This window comes from Budorcas taxicolor, chromosome 4 (genome assembly GCF_023091745.1).
Source record: "Budorcas taxicolor isolate Tak-1 chromosome 4, Takin1.1, whole genome shotgun sequence".
NCBI lineage: Eukaryota > Metazoa > Chordata > Mammalia > Artiodactyla > Bovidae > Budorcas > Budorcas taxicolor.
The window spans coordinates 100,614,250-100,635,031 of NC_068913.1; the positions used below are offsets into that span (position 1 = coordinate 100,614,250).

Consider the following 20,782-nt stretch of genomic DNA (forward strand, 5'->3'; position numbering starts at 1 on the left):
AAGAACAAGAATAGTCTCTTAACGAAATTCAACTTTGATACAAAACTATTTTGTATCATACTGTAGTTAAGTTTCGCCAAATGTACCAATGTCCGTTAGAGCAAAACTTCTCCCTGATTCAGTTTCATGGATTGCATTTAATTGCCATATCCCTTGATTCTCTTTTAATTTGGAGCATGTACTCAGTTCTTCCCTTTCACTCACAGCACTGGCATTGTGAAGATTATGGGCCAGTTATCTTATGGAACATGCAGTTTTAAAATTTTAGAATTATCTGGGGAGCTTATGATAATCCCAGCTTTGGCTTTTTTTGGCATTTGTTGTTGACCCCCAAATCTGCATTTTTAATAAAGTACCATAGATAATTCTGATGTTAGTGATCTGCAGACCACACTTAAACTCACCGCACTGGGAGCTATAGTGAAAATCGGAGGGAGGCCAAGCACCAACTGGCCCATCCAACCTTCATTCATCCTGAGTGGCTTTCATGTACAATACTTCCAGTGAACAGGCCCCTGACTGCCTCTCCGTTTTACCTCTTGCCATCCTCTGCCTTTCCTTTACACTTCAGCAAAGGTGATCTTTTGGTAGCCTCAAAATATATCAGTCTTCTTACCTCCTTGCCATTGCTCACGTTGTCTTCTCTGGCTGAAACATAATTCTCCCTCCCTCTCCAACAAGATGAGCTGCTTATTATTTAAGGAAGTGTAACAAGATGCATATACAGTACATTAAAGTAAAAGTGAAATAGAATGAGTGATATGCATGAATTATGTCCTCAAAGAAGGGGATGTAATCCAACCTGGAAATCCCAGGGAAGGTTTTCTTGAAGGAACTGATCCTTAAATGAACATGATTATAATGGATGATAGATGGAGTCTTTAGGCATTTAGCAGCAAGAGGAGACTCACTTCCTTGAATTCTTAAAAGGTTAGTGTCAACGGTTTTGTGATCTTATTTATATGCAAATTCTTTTCTTACTTGAGATGTAACATGTCTGGGACTGAAGATGAGTACTAATGTTTATTCTCCCCCTGTGTGATCAGAAGAAACTCTACTTGATAGAAAAGACAGGTGCAGCAGAGGAGCTGAGAGAGTCTGCTCTTTGTCTTCCATGAGTATTTTAAAATAACGCCAGCAGAACAAATCTGAACATCAGTTGATATATTTTCATTCTGAATATAGCTAAGCAAAATTTTCCTGATACTATTCTCCTGTGTCTTAGTCACTCTCGTTTATAATCATCCTTTATTACATAATCTCCTTTTCCTCTTTGTTCATATTTCTTTAAAACTCTGGTGATTATCTGCTTTGCAGAGGTCTCAAGTTACACTAGTCAATGACTGTGCTAGAGACTGGGTTACAATATATAGTTTGTTCTCAAAAAGCAAAGAGAGTTTGACAAACACAGAGAGAGACAATAGAAACATAATGGGATAAGTGCTACTTACTGTGCTATTATACAGGAGTTGTCTGGGGATGAGGGAGTATCAGAGAAAGTTTCTCTGAAAAAGTCCTTGTTAGGGTTCCAGGGGCCTAATAAATAAATAGCACTTCTTCTTTACCTTTGTATCTATTAAAAATTAAGACAAAATACTAGGACCAAATTCTAGCAAACTGAGTCCAGCAACATATAAAAAAGTTTATACATAGTGACCAGGTAGGATTTATTCTGGAAAAGCAAGGTTGGTTTAACATAATGAAAATTATCCACCTCTGAGAGTAATGAAAATAAAAACAAAAATAAACAAATGGGACTTTATCAAACTTAAAAACTTTTGCACAGCAAAAGAAACCATTAAAAACAAAACAAAAACACACAGAATGGGAGAAAATATTTGCAAACAAAGCAAGCAACAAGGGATTAATCTCCAAAATATACAAACAACTCATGTAGCTTAATATTAAAAAAAAACAGACATTCATAAATCATACAGATGGCCAAGAGGCACATGAAACGATGCTCAACATCATTAATAGAGAAATGCAAATCAAAACTACAGTGACGGATTGCCTCCCACTGGTTAGAATACCCATCATCAAAAAAAATCTACAAATGCTGCAGAGGGTGTTGAGAAAAGGGAACCCTCCTACACTGTTAGTGGGAGTAAATGGTACAGTCACTGTGCATAACGGTACGAGGTAACTTAAAAAACTAAAAACAGAGCTACCATATGATCCAGCAATCTCCCTCCTCAGCGTATATCCAGAGAAAGCCATAACTTGAAAGGATACACACACCCCTGTTCACTGCAGCACTGTTTACGGTAGCCAGGACATAGAAGAAACCTAAATGGCCATCAATTGAGGAACAGATAAAGAAGATGTGGTCCATATATGTATAATAGAACACTGGCCATAAAAAGAGCACAATAATGCCATTTGCAGTGGCACAGATGGACCTAGAGACTGTCACACTGAGTGCAGTGGGTCAGATGAGAAAGGCAGGTATCATATGATATGGCTTGTGTTTATGTGTGCATGTGTGTGTGTGAGAGTGTGTGTGTGCTCAGTTGCTCAGTCGTGTCTGCCTCTTTGCAACCCCATGGGTTATAGCCCACCAGGCTCTGTCCATGGGATTTTCCAGGCAAGAATACTCAAGTGGGTTTCCATTTTCTATTCCAGGGGATCTTCCCAACCCAAGGATCAAACATGGATCTCCTGCAATTGCAGGGGGGTTCTTTACCAATTGTGCCACCTGGGAAGCCCCAATATCGCTTATGTGTGGAATCTTTTTTAAAAATGGTACAAGTGAAACTATTTATAAAACAGAAATAAAATCACAGATGTAGAAAACAAACTTATGCTTACCAAGGGGATAAGGGGGAAGGGATAAACTGGGAGATTGGGATTGACATATAAACACTACTATATATGAAATAAATAACTAATAAAAACCTACTGTATAGCACAGGGAACTCTATTTAGCACTCTGTAATGACCTATAGCTGAAACTCCAGTACTTTGGCCACCTCATGCAAAGAGTTGACTCATTGGAAAAGACTCTGATGCTGGGAGGGATTGGGGGCAGGAGGAGAAGGGGACGACAGAGGATGAGATGGCTGGATGGCATCACTGACTCGATGGACGTGAGTCTGAGTGAACTCCGGGAGTTGGTGACGGACAGGGAGGCCTGGCGTGCTGCGATTCATGGGGTCACAAAGAGTCGGACATGACTGAGCGACTGAACTGAACTGAATGACCTATATGGCAACAGAATCTTAAAAAAGAGTGGATATATGTTAACTGATTCACTTTGCTGTAAAGCAGAAACCAGTACAACATTATAAATCAACTTTTGTTGTTGTTTAGTCACTAAGTTGTGTCCAACTCTTTGCGACCCTGTGGACTGTAGCCCACCAGGTTCCTCTGTCCATGGGATTTCCCAGACATGAATACTGGAATGGGTTGCGATTTCCTTCTACAGAGGATTTTCCTGACCCAGGAACTGAATTTGCGTCTCCTGGTTTGCAGACGGATTCTTTTTTTTTTCAGTTGGAGGCTAATTACTTTACAATATTGTAGTGGTTTTTGCCATAAACTGACATGAATCAGCCATGGGTGTACGTGTGTCCCCCATCCTGGACCCCCCCTCCCACCTCCCTCCCCATCCCATCCTTCAGGGTTGTCCCAGAGCACCAGCTTTGAGTGCCCTGTTTCATGAATCGAATTTGGACTGGTGATCTATTTCACATATGGTAATACATATGTATTTAATGCTATTCTCTCAAATCATCCCACCCTCACCTTCTCCCACAGAGTCCCAAAGTCTTTTCTTTATATCTGTGTCTCTTTTGCTGTCTCGCATATAGGGTCATCATTACCATCTTTGTAAATGCCATATATATGCATTAATATACTGTATTGGGTGTTTTCCTTTCTGACTGACTTCACTGTAATAGGCTCCAGTTTCAGCCACCTCATTAGAACCGATTCAACTGTGTTCTTTTTAATAGCTGAGTAATATTCCACTGTGTATATGTACCACAGCTTTCTTACCCATTCTGGCAGATGGATTCTTTACCACTGAGCTACCCAATAAAAACTTTTAAAAAAATTAAAGAATGTAATATACATACTAATAGGAAAGAGAACAAAATGCACACAATCGTCTCAGTAAATGCAGAGATAAGGTCTGGCAAAATCCAACATCTTCCATGATGTTTTTTAAAACAAAGATACTCAACAGACTAGAAGTAGATGGGATGTTCCTCAACCTGATAAAGGCCATCTATGAAAATCCCAAAGCTAATGTCACAGATGATAACACAAGACTGAATGCTTTCCCCCCAAGATCAGGACCAAGATATGGGTGTCTGCTCTCAATGTTTCTATTCAACATAATGGAGGTTTAGGCACGGCAATCTGGAAAGAATAAATACAAGGCATCCAGACTGCAAAGAAGTAAAACTACCTCCATTTGCAGTACACATGGTCTTATATATAGAAAATCCTAAGGAATACATGTGCACATATGTACATACACACACACACATACAAAACCTACTGAAGCTAATAAATGAGTTTGGCAAGGTTGCAAGATAAAAAACGTACAGAATTGTAACAGGTGAAGTGTATAGTATGTGAATTAGATCTCAATAAATCTGTTATAAAAAATCAATTGTATTTCTGTATACTAGCAGTGAACACCCTATAAGTGAAATGAAGAAAACAATTCTATTTAGAAAGCATCAAAAAGAATACAATGCTTAGGAGTTAGTTTAATAAAAGTGGTATAATACTTGTACACTGAAAACTAGAAAACTGTTGAAATATATTAAAGATCATTTAAATAAATGGAAAGATTCCCCCATGTTCATACATCAGAAGACTTAGTTAAGATGGCAGTATTCACCAAACTGATATACAGACTCAGTGCAATCCTATCAAAATCTCAGCAGAAACAAAAATTATTAAGCTAAATCTAAAATGCAGTGGTAATATAAAAGGCCAGAATAACCAAGACAGTTTTCAAAAAAGAAGAACAAAGTTCACAAACTCATACTTTAAATTTTCAAAACTTAGTACCAAGCTGCGGTAATCCTAACAGTGCAGCACTGGCATAAGGGTAGACACAGAGACCAGTGAAGTAGAACTGACGTGAACCCTTACATTTATTGTCAATTGAGTTTCAATAAAGGTGCCAAGACAATTCAGTGAAGAAGAAATAGCCTTAAAAATGGTACTGAGACAACTAGATATGCATATGCGAAAGAATGAAGTGGGTGGTAGGGCTCATTCCTTACACCATACACACAAATTAACTCAAAATGGGTGAGCCACATGTAAGAGCTAAAACTACTCTTTGAAGAAGAGATAGACATATGATGTAAACATAGTAAGGGACTTGCTCATTTTAGCTCCAACATGTAAAGGACTGGATTTGGAGAGTAGACCTTTGTTAGGGAGAATGTTCTGCATATATTTTACTCTTCTTCCATCTACCCAGCCAGCCCCCTCCCACTGAAAGGCAGGGGGAAGAAAAGCCAAGAAATACTTATTAAGGTCAGAGCCCAGGGACACAGACCCACTAAAAGACCAAGATTTCGAAAGATTACAGGATGTTTCCTTTCCCCCATGCCTTACCACCACACCAACATGACTGTAGTATAGTAACAATGGTTTACAGCTGAAAGAGATGCAAGCAAGACATATATTCTATCTGATAAGTGACTCTTAGGGAACCCCAAAGACAACAGGATAGACAAAAATAAGGCTATTGTAGGAACTCCGAGTCTCTGGCAATAGCTAATACAGCAAACATTAAACACATGTAAATATGAAAAAAGTAAGCATTAAACTTGCCAACATCTGTTGGCAAATTAAAGTTTCCAACATCCACTGGATCATGGAAAAAGCAAGAGAGTTCCAGAAAAACATCGATTTCTGCTTTATTGACTATGCCAAAGCCTTTGACTGTGTGGATCACCACAAACTGTGGAAAATTCAGAAAGATATTTGAATACCAGACCACCTGACCTGCCTCTTGAGAAATCTGTATGCAGGTCAGGAAGCAACAGTTAGAACTGGACATGGAACAACAGACTGGTTCCAAATAGGAAAAGGAGTACGTCAAGGCTGTATATTGTCACCCTACTTATTTAACATATGTAGTGTACATCATGAGAAACGCTGGGCTGGATGAAGCACAAGGTGGAATCAAGATTGCCGGGAGAAATATCAATAACCTCAGATATGCAGATGACACCACCCTTACAGCAGAAAGTGAAGAACTAAAGAGCCTCTTGATGAAAGTGAAAGAAGAGAGTGAAAAAGTTGGCTTAAAGCTCAACATTCAGAAAACTAAAATGGCATCTGGTCCCATCACTTCATGGCAAATAGATGGGGAAACAGTGGCAGACTTTATTTTTTTAGGTTCCAAAATCACTGTAGATGGTGACTGCAGCCATGAAATTAAAAGACGCTTGCTCCTTGGAAGAAAAGTTATGACCAACCTAGGCAGCATATTAAAAAGCAGAGATATTACTTTGCCAACAAAGGTCCATCTAGTCAAGGCTATGGTTTTTCCAGTAGTCATGTATGGATGTGAGAGTTGGACTATAAAGAAAGCTGAGCGCTGAGGAACTGATGCTTTTGAACTGTGGTGTTGGAGAAGACTCTTGAGAGTCCCTTGGATTGCAAGGAGATCAAACCAGTCCATCTTAAAGGAAATCAGTCCTGAGTATTCACTGGAAGGACTGATGTTGAAGCTGAAACTCCAATACTTCGGCCACCTTATGTGAAGAACTGACTCATTGGAAAAGACTCTGATGCTGAGAAAGATTGAAGGCAGAAGGAGAAGGGGACGACAGAAGATGAGATGGTTGGATGGCATCACTGACTCAATGGACATGAGTTTGGGTAAACTCCAGGAGTTGGTGATGGACAGGGAGGCCTGGCAGTCCATGGGATCGCAAAGAGTTGGACACAACTAAGCGACTGAACTGAACAGTTACCACATGATACACTGAATCAAAAATACATTTCTTCTGGCTCTTAAGTAGTTGAATTTGAAAAATGGGGTTTCAGAGAATCTTGATTTCTATGATTATTTTTAATGAAACCATAGGAAACATCAACCAGATATTGTTAATACATTGTCCAAATACATGCTAGACTTTGCTCATCTATCTGCGTGGTTGACTGATAATGAAAATATAAAATGGATACTTTTGCATATTTCATTCAGTTTGTCAACTTCTTAACAAAGAAAAATTGTTTAAAAATTCTGATCTAAATGTCTTGCACACCTTGTACTTTATTTTTTTTTCCTTATCAACAAAGTTTATTAAGTATAGATAAACAGGCTCACCAAAACATGATCTTTCACCTACTAATTTCTTTCTTAAAGCCTCTGTGCCTCAGTTTCCTCATATATAAAATGGGAATGTTAATAACATTTTACTCGTAGATTTTCTTTTTGATTAAATGAAGAGGAGTGTGCAAAACAGCCAGGACATTGCTTAGAAGATCTAAGCAACTCGCTTAATTTTTTTTTTAATACAGAGTATTGAAATTGGGTTTTTTCCCCAACAATCTAGCCAGACAATGCCCTTTCCCACACAGTTATTAAATAGATAAATACGCTCAACAAAAAGCATGTATTTCCCTAACTAGTAACGACAGTAATGTCTCTGTGTCTCAGTTTCCTCATCTATAAAATGGGAATGTTGATAACACCTTCCTCGTACATTTTCTTTGTAATTAAATGAAGCAGAGCATGTAAAACACTGAGGACATGCTGAATCGAGTTAAGTAACATACTTAATTTGGGGTTTCTTTTTTAATAGAATTGAAATCAAGTTTCTCCCCCAACCATTCTAGATAGATGATGCCATTTCCCACAAAGTTTACTAAGTATAGATAAATACGGTTAGCAAAAGCATCTCTTTCACTTACTAGCAATTTCATTAATGCCTCAGCTTCCTGAAGTATAAATGGGAATATTGACAATTTCCTCATAGATTTTGTTTTCAATTAAATGAAGCAGCCCTCAAAAACACCGAGGACATTGCTTAGCAATCTAAGTAACATACTTAATTTTGTGGGTTTTTTAGAAGAATGAGTTGAAATCGAGTTTTTTCCCCAATAATCTCGACTGACAATGCACTTTCCCATAAAGTTTACTAAGTATAGATCTGTACACTCACCAAAAAGCATCTCTTTCACTTTCTAGTAACTTCATTAATACCTCTGGGCCTCAGTTTCCTCATCTATAAAATGGGAATGTTGATTACACCTTCTGTGTAGTTTTTCTTTTTTTTTCTTTTGTTTTCTCTTTTTAATATAAATTTATTTATTTTAATTGGAGGCTAATTACTTTACAATATTGTATTGGTTTTGCCATATATCAACATGAATCTGCCACAGGTATACACGTGTTCCCCATCCTGAACCCTCCTCCCTCCTCCCTCCCCGCACCATCCCTCTGGGTCATCCCAGTGCACCAGCCCTGAGCATCCAGTATCATGCATCGAACCTGGACTGGCGATTCGTTTCATATATGATATTATTATACATGTTTAATTGCGATTCTCCCAACTCATCTCACCCTCTCCCTCTCCCACAAAGTCCAAAGACTGTTCTATACATCTGTGTCTCTTTTGCTGTCTCGCAAACAGGGTTATCGTTACCATCTTTCTAAATTCCATATATATGTGTTAGTATACTGTATTGGTGTTTTTCTTTCTGGCTTACTCTACTCTGTATAATAGGCTCCAGTTTCATCCACCTCATTAGAACTGATTGAAATGAATTCTTTTTAATGGCTGAGTAATACTCCATTGTGTATATGTACCACAGCTTCCTTATCCATTCATCTGCTGATGGACATCTAGGTTGCTTCCATGTCCTGACTATTATAAACAGTGCTGCGATGAACACTGGGGTACACATCTCTTTCAATTCTGGTTTCCTCACACACCTTGTACTTTAAAAAGTGATTTGCTGTCCTGTGATAATGAGACTTTCATAATGAACTTTTTGGGTCATGTTTTAGTTTCCTCAGAACATGCAAAAGCACTTAATAAGATTTTTTTACTTTACTTTTTTTACTTTGTAAGGGTATTCCCTTAGACCTGTGCCTACAAGGTGGCTATCATTATTGATAGCTATAGAAGAGATGTTAAAATGCTGGTCTGCCATGAAGTCTCATTTTCAACATGTGGGACGAAAAGAACAGCCTTGTCTAACATGTAAATAGTTGAAGAAGGGAATAAAGGACAGGACTACAGTAAAACAATTTATATGCTGTTTCTCTAAATCTATTTGATCATCTTTGAATAGGTCATAAGGAGCACAGAATAGGATGAACTATACCTCAGTTGTTTGCTATTATGTATAGGTTATGACAAAAACTCATACAGTGAAAAAAGTGACATTTATGGGAAATAAGACTGACTCAGAAGTTAAAAATATATCACCAGAAAGAGCAGTCAAGTTGAACAGCACCAAAAACTATAATTTATTTGAAATCCACATTCAGTTTGAATTACATCTGTGCTTTGAAAAGCTCTTCCCTGAGAAAAAGAAGTTTAACATCTGATGATATCCAGTGTGCTTCAGAGTATCTATAATAAAAACAATAGACACTGTAGACATGGAGAGCCCTACATGATGAATTTTAAGGATATGCATGCATGCTCAATCATGTTCGACTCTTTGTGACCCCCACGGACTGTCACACACCAGGCTCCTCTGTCCGTGGAATTTTCTAGGCAGGAATACTGGAGTGGGTTGCCATTTTCTCCTCCAGGGCATCTTCCCAAACCAGGGATTAAACCAGCGTCTCTTGTATCTCCTGTACTGGCAAGCAGATTCTTTACCACTGTGCCACATGGGAAGCCTAAATTTAAGGATGCTAAGGGTCAACTGCCCAAAAGTCACTCTACTAAAACAAGCCTGTAGATACAAAGTGAACAGACATTTTTGGGAAGCTGGAAACTAATTCTTACAAGTCTAGAAACCTGCTATTGCTAATTTTGTTGTTTAGCCACTCAGTTGGGTCCAACTCTTTGCGACCCCATGGACTGCAGTCAAGCTATTGCTAATAAGTCAAGCTATTGCTTGCTTGAGGGGCTTCCCTCATAGCTCAGCAAGAAGCTATAAGGGGCTTCCTTGATAGCTCAGTTGGTAAAGAATCTACCTGCAGTGCAGGAGACCCCATTTCAATGCCTGGGTCGGGAAGATCTGCTGGAGAAGGGATAGACTACCCATTTCAGTATTCTTGGTCTTCCCTTATAGCTAAGCTGGTAAAGAATCCACTTGCAATGCAGAAGACCTGGGTTCGATCCCTGGGTTGGGAAGATCCTGAGTTCGACCCCTGGGCTGGGAAGATCCCCTGGAGAAGGGAAACACTACCCACTCCAGTATTCTGACCTGGAGAATTGCATGGACTATACAGTCCATGGGTTGCAAAGAGTCAGACACTTTCACTTTTCACTTGCTAATAAGTCAAGTCATATTCCATGTTCAGATTCCTTTATTGACAGGATATCTAATTTGATGTCATTGCATTTGCCTGCCACCAGGGGTCAGTGTAATGTGGACTTCATAAAAGGTGACCTCAGTTGTTCAGTGGCTCAGCTCAATCATGTCTGACTCTGCGACCCCATGGACCGCAGCACGCTAGGTTACCCTGTCCTTCACCATCTCCCAGAGTTTGTTCAAACTCATGTCCATTGAGTCGGTGATACCATCCAACCATCTCATCCTCTGTCATCCCCATCTCCTCCTGCCTTCTATCTTTCCCAGCATCAGGATCTTTTCCAGTGAGCTGGCTCTTTGCATCAGGTGGCCAAAGTATTGGAGCTTCAGCTTCAGCATCAGTCTTTCCAATGAATACTCAGGACCGATTTCCTTTAGGATGGACTGGTTTGATCTCCTTGCAGTCCAAGGGACTCTCAAGAGTCTTCTCCAACACCACAGTTCAAAAGCATCAGTTCCTCAGCTCTCAGTCTTCTTTATGGTCCAACTCTCACATTCATATGTGACTACTGGAAAAACCATTAATTTTGACTAGACAGATCTTTACTGACAAAGTGATGTCTCTGCTTTTTAATATGCTGTCTAGGTTTGTCATAGCTTTTCTTCCAGGGAGCATCTTTTAATTTCATGGCTGCAGTCACTGCAGTGATTTTGGAGCCCACAAAAATAATCTTACACTGTTTCCCCATCTATATGCCATGAAGTGATGTTACTGGATGCCATGATCTTAGATTTTGAATGCTGAGTTTTAAGCCAGCTTTTTCACTCTCCTCTTTCACCTTCATCAAGAGGCTCTTTAGTTTCTCTTTGTTTTCTGCCATAAGGGTGGTATCCTTTGTATATTTAAGGTTATTGATATGTCTCCCAACAGTCTTGATTCCAGCTTGGTCATCCAGCCTGGCATTTTACATGCTTTACTCTGCATATGATGGATATACACATACGATGTATGTTATTGATATTTCTTCCAACAGTCTTGATTCTAGCTTGTGATTCATCCAGTCCAGCATTTCACATGATGTACTCTACATGTGATGGACAGGAGTTTGAGCAAGCTTTGGGAGCTGGTGATGGAAGCCTGGCATGCTGTAGTCCATGGGGTCACAAAGAGTCAGAGACACGACTGAGCGACTGAACTGAACTGAACTCTGCATATAAGTTAAATAAACAGGGTGACAATATACATACAGCCTTGATGCACTCCTTGACTTTTGAATGTTTTCAGTTTTACCACTACATAAAATAAAAGAAGGATATACTGAAGGCTGCAGGCAGTGGAGAGAAGTCTGATTGGAAGAGGACACATAAAGAGCAAAAATATCTTATTTTATCATGGGACATAAACATGTCAATTTTTATTAATTATAAGTAATATCTAATTAGCCCTACGGTATTACATTCAGCTTTTTAAAAGGTCTTATGTATCTTAAGAAGACATAATAATATTGCCTATAAAATGTAAATATTCTATAAAAAGTTAAAATCCACATCAGAGGAAAACACTATTCATAGTGTTCTAGTATTCTCACCCATACTGTTTAATTGGTTCCACTATTAATTACTACTAACTGCCACTGTTAACTAGTCCTGTTGTTTTTCTTAAATAATGGCATTTATGTAACAGAATAGCAAATAATACAGAATAATAAATAACTTTAAATAAACAGCTAATTTGTACTATATGTTAAAAAAATAATCATGTGTGTATAAGTATTTATTCATTACATATTATACTGATTCTTTGGTCTGATATAGCTGTGTCCTGAGTTGGGGCTCTAAAAGTTAGTCACTCTGCTATACATGTAGGTACCCTTCCTAGAGCCTGACATGCAGAATGCAGTTCTGAATTGCTTGATAATTATTGGACAGCTATTTCTACTGTTTGCTCTTCTCCTGAAACAGTTCATGTAAAGGTTTCTAGAGGAAATATGCACTAATATATTTCATATGTTTGAATGAGACAGTGGCAGGTTGAAGAGAAACTCAATTAAGCTAGCAATTGAGGCAATTGTCAAGAAAGTAAAAAATTAAGTTTTGTTAACCTTAAAGTCTAAGTTCAGAAATTTTATGGTATATTCTCTTTTTTAGCAAAAATACCTGGACGAGTCCCTGCTTGGCTTCTGAAAAGGTATCTGAGGTAGGAGAACTACACCAGATTTCTTCTACCAGATTACCTCATTCCCTTTCCTCCGTCTTAAAAGATTTTGATTTTGAATTAAAGTAACAGGTAAAAGTGACTTTTTGATAACAATTTCTAGTTGTCTCTGTATAGTCTACATAGTATCTGTGACATAGTGTCTAGGACTGCATAGGAGTGCCCATATGATGCATTTTGAAGGGTTCTGAGATTTCAGTATCCCTAAACTAGCCCCAATGGATGCCTTAACATCTGTAGTTAGACATTTATTTCTATGCAATCATCATTGCTTTATCTGAGTTTCTCTCTTCTGGCCTAAGATAATACTTAGAATGAATGACTATCAGATGTTTTACTTTCTGTAATAGCAATTGAAGCACTGGTCACACAGGGTTGATATTAGTACCTAAAAACTAGAAAAGGGATAGGAAGAGAAGTCAGGGATAGCATAGATAAACACAGTAGTTTTGTCTAAACCAGTAATTATTATATCACAAGCCCCCTTGGCAAGTTTCCTGTCTTCAGGAACAATGATCTGAACAACCATCTCAACAGCGGGTTTGTAAGTATGAGAACAGACTGAATTTGCACAACAGAGGAAACATGGTATGCCTGTTCTTCCTTCCTTGGCCTCTTCTCTAAGAACTTAATTTCTGCTCAGCAATGGGTTCTGTTGAAATATGTAGGCTTCTGTTGCCTCAAAAACTGGAAATTTAGGTTAAGAAACCACCTTTGGCCACACTTGTACTTGGATCTAAAGTTGATTAATTTAAACTAAGATTTAACTTCTTAAAAATATATTACTTATCTAAGGGGCTTCCCCTGATAGCTCAGCTGGTAAAGAATCCGCCTGCAATGCGGGAGACCTGAGTTCGATCCCTGGCTTGGGGAGATCCCCTAGAGAAGGGAAAGGCTACCCACTCCAGTATTCTGGCCTGGAGAAATCCATGGAATTCCACTTTCACATCTTATCTATGGAAAAAAATGAAATAATACAAGAAAATAACATGAGAGAAAGTAATAGACAAAGTACTAGAGTTAGAAGGCATGTATTCTAGACCTGCCCCTCCTTCTTATTAGCTATGTTATCGTGAGCGAATAGTTTAACCTCTCTGATTCCTTAACATTCCCTTTCTGATATAAGATGGGGATAACATTGGCCATCCTGTCTGTATCAGAACTGCTGAGAGCCCCAAGTAAAGTAATATCTGTAACAATACCTTGCATACTGTGACATGTATATATAGACATAACATGGCATTTCACTACTCTTAATTAGATAGTTCATTGTTAATATTGAAATCAGAGTACCCAATTTCTTTCAGCTCCCAAACTGTGATTCAGAAGCTTAGCAGAGACCAACAGAGATGTGTTTTAGGAACTGACAAGAAAAAACAGGAAACAGTTCAGCCCAGGAACAATGATTTGTATGGAAACTGTATCAAAGTGACATCCTTGAAGTGTCCTCTGAACAAACAGACTCCCATTTGGACTGAGAAGACAAGGATACCAACAGAAGGTGTTTTTTTTAATGTTTAGGATTTTAACAAATGCCAAGGTGGCTTCTACCATATCATCATTAATAAATTGTATGAAGTCTGGATTATGGGAACTGCTTTTATAAACAGAGAAGATAGACAGCCATTTTACTCCTGACTCTGAAAAATACTTGCCTTATTTAATTTCTATACAAGTTGAATACAGAAGAAAATTAATATAGCCTTGAAAAAGTCAATTTAATTGCATTGTTCCCATCACTTCTACTATTGATGCCTTTTCCATATCATAGAATAAAAATGTAATGAGTTGATACACACAACATGGATGAATCTCAGAATCACAGTGCTGACAAAAAAGCAACCAGATGCAGAAAAGTAAAAACTACAAGAAATCACATGTATATGAAAAGCAAACTAATCTCTAGAGATAGAAAGTAGATAACGGCTTCCTCGAGTAAGGGACAGAGTAGGGGAGGAAGGAAAGAATGGACTGTAAAGGAGCATCAGGAGTCTTTCAGTGATCATCTTTTCTAGATCTTGGTTTATGGTAATGGTTTCACAGGTATTTACAACTGTTGAAACTCTAGGGCGTTGGGCCAGAGCAACTAGCTTGATTGAATTGTCTGCTGCCAGATGGCAAAGACCAAGAGTGGAGCATCAATTTAGTTTAGACATGTTCCTTTTGACATACCTTTAGACACTGAAGTGGAGGTACTGAATAGGCAGTTGGATATATGAGTCCAGAGATAAAGGAAGAGATTTGGGCTGAAGATACATTTAGGAATTTTCAGCATAAAGGTAGTATTTTAAGGCATGAAGCTGGATGAGATTTAAGTGAGTGTAGATATAGATGAGGGTTAAGGAGCAAGTCCCTGGGAACCCCTAACATTGATGGATCAGGAAAAAGAGTAAGAACCCAACAAAAGACTGGAAAGCCCCACCTTGGGTAGGAGGGAAAGCAAGAGAATGTGCTGTCCTGGAAGCTTAAGTAAGAAAGTGTATCAAACAGGGCATAATCAGCCAAGTCTAATTAAGTCTGATTAAGTGAGATGGTTTTACTATTTGATTTTATAACATGTAAGGTTTTATTTGGGGGTCTTGTTCAGAGAAATTTCAGTAGAATGATAGAGGTACAGGTCTGAATAAAGTGTATCTTAAACCAGGAGAGAAATTGGAGACCATATTTATAGAATTTTGCTGCAAAGGGGAGATTTGATTTTCAGTGTTCCCTACTGCTCCCACCCACCCACTGCTCTCAATTTAAAATTATGTTTCTCAACCTTCCCATCTTTCCTGAACTGAGATTCTCATGGTCTTTTTATCATATTATCTTTAAACATGTCCTGATAAATCTTGATGACATATAAATAAAAATTATGCAATTTTCTTTTTTACTGAAGTAAGTCATTTCAGAGGGAGTTAGTTTTTGATGCTGCCTCCTCCTTTATAATATCTACATTTAGGGCTATACTTTTTCCTCAAATATGGCATCACTCAGTTTCTCCCAGAAGTCTGTCCTTTTCCATTACTGGACTATTCAAGTGGAGATGAACTGGATCTGTCAGAGGTTCACGAGCAGCCTAGGCAGACTTCTCCAGTTCTGGGAGAGTTTATATTTGTAATGAGTCATAGATATATGTTCCTTTGATTCAGACTCCCTTTCTGCCTCCCTTGAATTAGCCTCCTAACTTGTCCCTCTGCCTCACTTTTCTTCAACCTGACAACCTCCTGGCTGCCACTCTGATCTTTCAAAAATGCAGATCTAATTATATCACTTCCAAGTATAAAGGCCTCCTAACAATTCACTTTTTAAAACATTAAGCATCTACCAGTCACACATGATTCCTATCTCAGGAAATCTCCCAGAAGTACTGTTATTACAGACAAGGTCTCTAGTTTTGAACCACTTATTCACACCTATCTGATTTCTAGTCCTTCTAAACCATACTTGTGATTTCCTGAGTGTGCCATGCTGGTCCCACTACCTAGATTACTGTTGCTGTTGTTCAGTTGTCCAGTTGTGTCCAACACTTTGCAACGCCATGGACTGCAGCACGCCAGGCCTCCCTGTCCCTCACCATCTCCCAGAGTTTGCTCAAGCTCATGTCCATTGACATGAACATGAACATAGACATGAACCTAGATTACTATTCTTTTTTTTTTTTTAACTAGCTGACATACCTGTGCATCAAGACTCAGATTAATTAGGAATAAGGAATATTTCTTTTTCCAGCTCTAAGTATGGCTGGAAGTACCTCTTCAGCAATGCTACAGTAAGTACCTTGCCTTATCCTATAGATATATATTCTAACTGATGCTTTACTTCTCTCTCTAGTCCAACTGTTGGTATATTTAAGGCAAGAACTATACATTTTTCATACCTATTTACCAAACTAAACATAATGCCAGCTACATGTTTCAGGGAACAGCCTAGGAACAGCTTCTCAAGAGACTGTAGATGAATTTATTTTATTTGCCAGCACTGCCAGATATTGTAATTATACATACCCTCGTTAATTGTCCTTCAAGTCTAGTTTAATTCAGTGATTGCTTCAGTCATCTGTTTCCTTTCTTTTTAGTAATGGACAATTCCTTTTTAAAAAGCATTATTGTGGATATTTCAAGCATAAACAAAAGTAGAATAGAATAATGAACCACTGGTGCCTGTCACCCACCTTTTAATAGTTATCAGCATCCTGCTATTCTTGTTTCATTTATATCCCCACTACTTTTTTTTTGCTGAAGTAGTTAAAGCAAAGTCAGCAAATCATATTGTTTTGCCCATAAATAGTTCAGTCTATGTCTCTTAACTAGATAAACCTTTTTTTTAATAAAACATAATGTATTTCTTTCTTTTATTCTAAGTGTATCCTACTTTTTTCTTATGCGGTCAACAACCATATCAATCTAGGCATCATAATTATAAGTAATACTGCCACATCCTTTAAAATGTCCACCAATTTTTCTTCAAGTTTTACTTAGGGTTCTTTTTCTCCCCTCTCTCTATACCTATATATGTTGAATTTTTAAAATTCTGTTAAAATACACATGACATAAAATTTACCATCTTAAGTATTTTTAAGTATAAAGTTCAGCAATGTTGAATACATTCACATTGTTGTACACAGCCTCCAGAACTCTTTTCATCTTGCAAAACTGAAATGCCATAGCCATTAAATGACAACTGCCCATTCCCCCTCCTCCTTGCCCCTGGCAACTATCCTACTTTGACTATTCTAGGTATCCAATATACATGGAATCAAATATTTAGAAAAAAGCAAATACATTATTTGTCTTTTAGTGACTGACTTATTTCACTTAGCATAATGTCCTTAAAGTTCATCTGTGTTGTAGCAGGTATCAGAATTTCCTTCCTTTTTAAGGCTCAATAATATCCCATTATATATATACCACATTTTGCTTATCCATTTATCTGTCAACGGGCACTTGAGTTGCTTCCATCTTTTGGCTACTGTGAGTAACACTACTATGAACACTGGTGTACAGATAACTCTCCAAGATGTCATCAATTCTGGGGATATACGAAGAAGTAGAATCGCTGGACCATCAATTACCCTATGGTAATTCTATTTTCAGTTTTTTGAGGAACCGCCAATTTGTTCTCCATATCAACTACACCATTTTACATTCCAGCCAGCAATGCACAAGGGTTTTAATCTCTCCACATCCTTGCCTACACATCATTTTCTGTTTTTTGACAATAGCCATCCCAATGGGTATGGAGTGGAAAAAACACTTTTCATATGAACTTTATTTTTTAAAACAGTTCTCTACACATTTTTAATGTTATTATACTCTTACCACAACTAACAAAATAAACAATAATTCCTTCATATCATCTATTAATAAATATTAAAGAAGGAATTTCTAACAGACTTTTCCCACAGTTTTCTCTCTTGTCCTTCTACTTCCTCAAACAGCAGCTTTGGGGCTACCACTGATTTCTCTCTTCTTTTCTCACCCCACATCTAATTCATTGGAAAATCTCAAAATATACTCAGGAGTCTTCCCTCCCCTGTGCACGCCTCTCCCTCTGATGACTGCCACCACCCTGGTCCAAGCTACCGTGCGCTCTCCTGTTAACAGATTCCTTCTGTAGCCTTCCACAAGATCTGCCTGCCTGTCTACCCCTGCACCTCTTCAGTCTGTTCTCCACTCAGCAACCAGCATGAGCCTGTTAAAGCAGATCTGAGATGTAACACTGCTCAAAGCCTTCCCGGGCCTCCCTACTTCACACCCAGTAAAAATCAGAGCCCTTACAATGGCCTGTGAGGCCTTGTGTGAACCAAGTTACCTATCTAGCTCATATCTTTCTGCTTATTGATTCTGCTTCAGCCACTTGTCTCATCATGGTGGGCCCTGCACACACGACCATGCTCCTGGCTCAGTGCCTTTGCACTTACTGTTCTGCTTGCTGCGAATGCTCCTCCCTCCGACAGTGGCTTGACTCGCTCCCTAAGTCCTCTGACATGGTAGCATCATAAGGAGGCCTTCTCTGACCACCTTTTTAAAAACAGAAATCAGCCCCATCCCAAGAATTCTCCATTCCCCTTCCCAGCTTTATTTTCTCCCATAACTTTTATTATCTGACAGATGTTTTATTTGTTTATTTTCTGCCCCATAATTAAAGTATAAACTTCAGATGGATAAGAATTCTTAGATAGAATCTTTGGCAGATAATGCTCAGTAAGTAACTGCTTAATCAATTCAGTTTATGTATCTATACATATTTTTATGGTTGCTCCCCAGATCTGCATTACAACTTAAAAAGCAATATGAAAGAATGTCCATCTTTCCAAAGCAAGAAGGCTGATATAAACTGGACAGATGATGAAAAAAGAATCTACAGGGATAAAAAAATAGCTCAAACTCAAGAAATATTGCAGTATTTGCTCCCCATCATGCATAGCACTAAAAATGTGCAAACCACTCAGATAAAAGAGGTATTCAACCCAAGAACCAGCTTTCAAATCCAACATCAGTAAGTCAATACAATTTTGTCATTCTTAGCTATTTAATACACGCGCTCTTTTATAAAGAAACATGGTTTATTGATTCCACATCCTAAGAAACAAACATAGGCTCTTAATAGAGGCAGCTACACCGTATTTGACAAAGGACCAAAGCCATAAGAAAACACTGGATAGGTGAAGGAATAAGGTTATCAGGCCTTATTTGATTATTTACATGAAATCACTCATTAGTTTGGATCTATAAGACCAAAAGGAAACTAATACAAATAAAAGACAAAGACAAGCTGAAAGTAAGAAATATAATACTAATATTATCAACAGATTTGATGAAGTACTTTCTATGTACTACATAACATTCTTTGTTTACACAAACACATTTTACATTCTACACATAAGGAAACTGAGATGCAAAGTCTGTTCCTCAAATTTGTTCAAGGTCACACCAATAGGTAGCAACTAGACTCAACCCTAACTAGACATTTAGAATGCAGAGTCTTTCCTCAATATGCTTTGACATTTCTCTTCATAATATAAGAAACAGAGGGCCAACATACTTAATATTCAAAGACTGCATACAGTCTTTGAATCAATGACAGGATCATGAATATTTTAATAGGAAAATGGGCAAAGGCTATGAGTCAGAAATTCACAAAAGAAAAAAAAGACCAATAATCACTTTAAAATGTTCAATCTCACTTAAATCCAAGGAATGTAAATTAAAACAATAATGAAATTCTCTCATTTTTGTCTCTCAATGGAAAGTTCACTCACTGCCTGTTGGAATAGAAATGGTACAATTTCTGGAAGGCAATCCAATAATATATGAAAATCCTTAATATCTACATTTGTTTTAAGAAATTCTACCTTTAGAAACCAGTCCTAAGGGGAAAAAAGCCTCAGGAAGGGCTAGAAGACTTCTGTAGTGATGTTCATTGCAGTATTGCTTACAGAAGCCAAAGAAAATAAAATGAATTTAAATGTCCCAACAATAGAAGACTGTTTAAATAAATTATTATATAACCATAAACTGAAAGATTATGTAGCTATTAAATATATCAGTGTATATATTAACATAAAATGATGTTCACAATATGTAAGTGAATAAAAGCTGCAGACCAGCTTGATTTGCTGTGGTTGCATTTATGGATTATGTATATACATTTAATGTGTGCAGATTATACATATTCAAACATATAACTAGAAAAAATCCTGGAAGCACATATTCCCAACAGTGATTATCTCTGCAGAGTCAAAGTACTGGCAGAATATGATGTTCCTCTTCCTGTTTTCTTTCCTAAATTTTTATTAATGCATATGTCTTCATTGTAAAATCAGGAAAGTTAAAAAAAATTAGAAAAATAGGCACTTGATGGCAGTTTCTAGTGGGATGGGGCCGCTGTCAGTGCCTTACAAAAGCTGAATGTAATAGGTCAGCTAATATGAGAGAAGCAAATAATTCAGGCAAACAAAGCATCAAATATGATGATATCAGCAAAATAAACAGCAGAAAATTAGTAAAAAATAAAATAAAATGAACCTACCTAGGCAAAGGAACTGAGAAGCTGAGAATCTGGATATAAGCAAGGGGTCTGAGAGATAATAATTAGTACATCACTTAATTTTTAGTCATTATTTTCACAAGTGTTAATGTCTTAGTCGCTCAGTCA

At 37.8% G+C, this 20,782-nt stretch overlaps 1 protein-coding gene and 1 long non-coding RNA gene across 2 annotated transcripts in view; one reads left to right on the forward strand and one right to left on the reverse strand.

Moving 5' to 3' along the window:
- AGBL3 (AGBL carboxypeptidase 3) overlaps positions 1-20,782 on the forward strand; it is a 109,710-nt gene that overhangs the window by 80,902 nt on the left and 8,026 nt on the right. Inside the window, exon 15 of the mRNA XM_052638603.1 lies at positions 18,892-19,123. Coding sequence (XP_052494563.1) covers positions 18,892-19,123 — 232 coding nt within the window. The remainder of the gene's footprint in view (positions 1-18,891; positions 19,124-20,782) is intronic.
- The window catches only part of LOC128046496 (uncharacterized), a 59,964-nt gene that overhangs the window by 21,160 nt on the left and 18,022 nt on the right, over positions 1-20,782 (reverse strand). The gene's annotated exons all lie outside the window — the stretch shown is intronic.